The following is a 4448-nucleotide window of genomic DNA, read 5'->3' as shown; positions in this document are numbered from 1 at the left end:
GCACAAATAAATGAATGTTCACCTTTTATTTGTATTTAGCCTTCAAACAAACAGAAATGTGAAATCACTGTCAAATAAACATCTCAGACTCACCTTATTAATTATTAACATCTTTAACTTCAAACTATAAGCTAACATACCAGTCAAATTTTTGAACAGTAAGATTTTTAATGTTTTTTTAAAGAATTCTCTTCTGCTCACCAAGCCTGCATTTATTATTATTATTATTATTATTATTATTGGCACCGGTATCGGAAAAACCCAAACGATACCCAACCCTACTTGGGGCCAGTTTTAGTAACCGCTTGCACCAGCGCAAACGACTTTTGACATTAAAATTGTACTGTCAGGTTTTACTAAAGACGCGCAGTGCCGAATTAGCACTGAAAAGGTGTGGCCAGAGTTATTTTTGCACCTGACCTTATTGAATATGCATTTGTAGGCGTTTCCCTTTCAGACGAAAAAGTTATGGGAGGAGAGTATTCAAATGAATCGCGCAATGCGTTTTACTAACGTTTGCGCTCGTCAAATTACTGGTATTTGCGCCATTATTTGATGCCCAAAAAAAGTATGTCTTAAACTATTTTGCGCTTGAAATGCTGCAATTATTGTTGCTAGGAGGAGGTACCGCAGAGAACAGAGAGTTTGTGGTAGAAGTGAGATGGTTTTTTCCACATGTATTAATTTATTTTGAATGCCAGAAGAACACAATATCCGAACATACCGTTTGCCAAGCCATGTTATTTTTAATTTGCTTCAGGAAATAAAANCTTGGTATATTGCGTTGGTCGATATGTAAATGAGATGTTGCGTCTTTTGTTTTTTGTTTTTTTCCTCCACGTTGTCAGTAAATCACCCACAGAAATTTCCATGCCCATCGTCGCTGTTTTGGAATTGCGTGCTTGCGCTAATTTGCCCCGTTTAGTAAAACTGGCCCTTGATTTGCATAACATTTATGAATGGTACTACATTACACAAGTAAGTGCAAAAATACAATACCATTCAGAAGTCTCTTATGCTCACCAAGGCTACATTTATTTGGTCAAAAATACAGCAGAAAACAATACAATTTAGATTTTTTTTTAATGTTATTTAAAATAACTCTTTTCTCTTTTAATATATTTAAAAAATGTAATTTATTACTCCAGACTTTAGTTTCACATGATCCTTCAAAAACCATTCTAATATGTTGATTTGGTGCTCAAGATAATTTATTATTATAATCAATGTTAAAAACAGTTGTGATGCTTGCTATTTTTGTGGAAACCATAATATATTTTTAGGATTCTTTGAGTAGAAGAACAATGAAAAACAAGAAGAAAGTAGTACGCTTTGAACACTTGTACAGATATTGTTTTAATGTTGATGTGTATAAAAGTGAATATTTTGTTTCCAGATAGAGGAGGAAATGTTAGGAGACCCTTGCCTGAAGGACTTGAAGAAAGGTGACCTCATACAGCTGCAGAGACGGGGTTTCTTTATCTGTGATCAGCCTTATGAGCCAATCAGGTTACACCTCTTATCCATTCAGCACGAAGTCTTATGAATAATAAACTGTTTTAACTGTCTGTTTACAATTTGACCTCTTTGTTCAGCCCCCACAGCTGCAAGGAGAGTCCCTGTGTCCTGCTCTACATCCCAGACGGACACACAAAAGAGATGCCCACTGCTGGATCCAAGGGCAAGAGCAAGAGCCAGACAGCTGCTAACCCTGTGAGCCTACAAATTTGGATCATCTATTCGTTCTCTTAATTACTTTGTTTTCAAATGTTGAAGAAAATGATCGCTCTATTCATATTATTCAGGTGAAGGCAGAGTCTGTTCCTCTGAGCAAAGCCAAACAGGCTCCTGTCTCCAGCCCAGCGCCGGCCGCACCAGGAGACTCTTCTGCCCTATTCTCCAGCATTGCGGCTCAGGGAGACCTGGTCAGACAGCTCAAGACAGACAAGGCCCCTAAAGAACAAGTTGACGCTGCTGTAAAGCAGCTCTTGGCTTTGAAATCTGAGTTTAAACAACTGACTGGACAGGAGTACAAACCTGGCATGGCTCCACCTCCATCTGCCCCAGCACCGAAGAGCTCCGCCCCCACCCCTGCAGCAGGAAATCCAAGCCCTGCCTCCACCGGTTGTCCATTCACTCGTGTTTCTGAGCAGGGTGAGGTGGTCAGAAAACTGAAGACTGAAAAAGCACCCAAGGTCTGTTTCCCTCACTGTTGCAAGCTGTCTACTTAGACAGCATTTTCTAGCCACACTTCTGCATTCTAAGTATTTTCAGTTGCTTTTAAAGGTCTGCTTCATTGGGATGCTGTTTTAAAGGGTGGACACATTTTAAAAATGATGCAGGCAAGAAAAAGCTATTGCTACAACTCTAAAGTTGTTCCGATTCTGCATCAGTTTCTTTCTTCTGTAGAACACAAAATATTATGAAGAATGTTGGTAACCAAATAGTTGTTGGCCCCCACTGACTTCCATAGTTTGGGGGAAAAAAGCACTATAGAAGTCAGTGGGGACCAGCAATTGTTTGGTTATCAACATTTTTCTAAATATCTTAATTTCTGTTCAGCAAAAGAAAGAAATTCATATAGGTTTGGAACAACAGAATTTTACTTTTGGGTGAGCTGTCCCTTTAATAGTCTAGCGTCGTCTTTGTAGTATCACACAGAAGTAACTTTCAAAGCAAGCTGCTTACTCTCGATCAGTAATTTTTGTGACAAATTTGAATACAAGTGAAATCTGTGTTGGGAACTTTTTCGCCATCACACAAAACTTTAGATCACAGTTTCCTGTTGAAGTGATGTATTTTGCCACACTATTTTGCAGAGCAGCGGTAAATGTGTCTGCACCTTTAAAAGGTATAAGTAGTATATACCAGGGCATCATGACATCAGATGTCATGTCTGTTAGTAGTTTAGACCGGTCTATAACTGTGGTAAATAGTGAAATTGAATGTCTTTCTCATTTTACAGGAGCAAGTAGATGCTGCAGTAAAACAGCTTTTGGCTCTCAAAGCTGAGTTTAAACAGCTCACTGGTCAAGACTACAAACCAGGCATGGCTCCTCCCACAGCATCTCCCCTAAAATCCGCCCCTTCATCTGACTCCTCCCCTACTGCCATATATGGGCGTGTGTCCGATCAAGGGGAGCTGGTCAGAAAGGTGAAAGCAGAGAAAGCACCAAAAGTGAGATCATATTTGCATTTCTTTTCTATTGACATAATAAAACAATTCTTAAAATATATCTTTAATATTCCATATGATATGACTATTGTTATTAATAACGAAAAAGTTATAAATAATAACCAAAACATTTTGCTGTGGTGATTTCAGGAAACACAGTGTGTAATTGTTTGTAAAGCAGCATGATTTCTCTTTCCTCCCCAGGACCAGATTGATGCAGCAGTAAAGCAGCTTTTGGCTCTGAAGGCAGAATATAAGCAGGTAACAGGGCAGGAATACAAACCCGGAGTTCCCCCCGCTGGTGCTTCTCCGTCAGCTCCAGCTCAGCCTGCCGCCACCACCCCTGCTGTGTCTGACTCCTCTGACAGCTCTCCTAAGGCTATTTACGATCGTGTCTCTCAACAAGGAGACCTTGTGAGAAAATTGAAAACAGAAAAGGCACCCAAGGTTTTAAACTTATTTCAGTTTTGCTTAGAATTGCTCAGATATTTAAGTATCTGATTTTCAAACAACTATAAGTAACATTTAACAATTGCTCGTATTTTTACAGGATCAGATAGATGCTGCAGTGAAGGAGTTGCTGAGTCTGAAAACCGAGTACAAGCAGCAAACTGGACAGGAATACAAACCAGACCTGCCTCCATCCTCAGGCCCCACCCCTGTACAATCTATCCCTGCCCCACCCCAGTCTAGCTCCTCCCAGCCTCAGTCCAGCTCCTCCCCTCAGGCTCAAGCTCTGTTTGCAGACATAGCGCAGCAGGGGGAGCAAGTGAGACGGCTTAAAGCAGAGAAAGCACCCAAGGTTGGTTTGCATTAGCTTGCAAAATTTAATTATTAATGTTGTTTTGTTTTTGTGCTCATGTGATTCTAATCTGTCTTTAGGAGCAAGTTGATAAAGCAGTGAAGACTCTGCTTGAACTGAAGGGTCAGTATAAAGCCCTCACTGGAGAGGAGTACAAGCCTGTGACCACTCCAGGAACTTCAGGGAACACGGGAGGAGAAGACAAGAGCCGTAAAGAGCGGGAGAACAAGTCTGAGAAGCAGGGGGGAGGAGGAGGAGCACGTAAACAGCATAAAGGAGGAGAGAAACCTCAACAAGGTCAGGACTCTGGAGCAGGTGGAGCAGGAGACGGCCAGGGGCCAAAGAAACAGACACGGTGAGAGACAAAATCACAACGCTTGGCTGTCAGATACCCTTTACGTGGTTCCACAAGGTGTTGCTAACTATTTGAGTGGAGACTTGAGAAAGTTTTGCAGTTGTTTTAGTACTGCC

The 4448-nt window shown here is 40.9% G+C and overlaps 1 protein-coding gene across 1 annotated transcript; it reads left to right on the top strand.

Annotated features, from left to right (window-relative positions):
* Positions 1–1390: 1390 nt before the first annotated feature.
* Positions 1391–4332, top strand: LOC107579444 (bifunctional glutamate/proline--tRNA ligase-like; the record flags this gene model as incomplete). Its single annotated transcript, XM_016265277.1, has 7 exons — positions 1391–1509; positions 1596–1713; positions 1806–2195; positions 2966–3178; positions 3380–3622; positions 3726–3977; positions 4058–4332. Coding segments are annotated over exons 1-7 (1592 nt in total), but the record flags the coding sequence as incomplete, so codon positions are not given.
* Between the last annotated feature and the right edge of the window lie 116 nt (positions 4333–4448).

This window comes from Sinocyclocheilus grahami, unplaced genomic scaffold (genome assembly GCF_001515645.1).
Source record: "Sinocyclocheilus grahami isolate Dianchi unplaced genomic scaffold, SAMN03320097.WGS_v1.1 scaffold17428.1, whole genome shotgun sequence".
In the NCBI taxonomy this organism is placed as follows: domain Eukaryota; kingdom Metazoa; phylum Chordata; class Actinopteri; order Cypriniformes; family Cyprinidae; genus Sinocyclocheilus; species Sinocyclocheilus grahami.
Note: the sequence above shows the minus strand (reverse complement) of the source record. Positions and strands in the feature narration are given on the sequence as shown.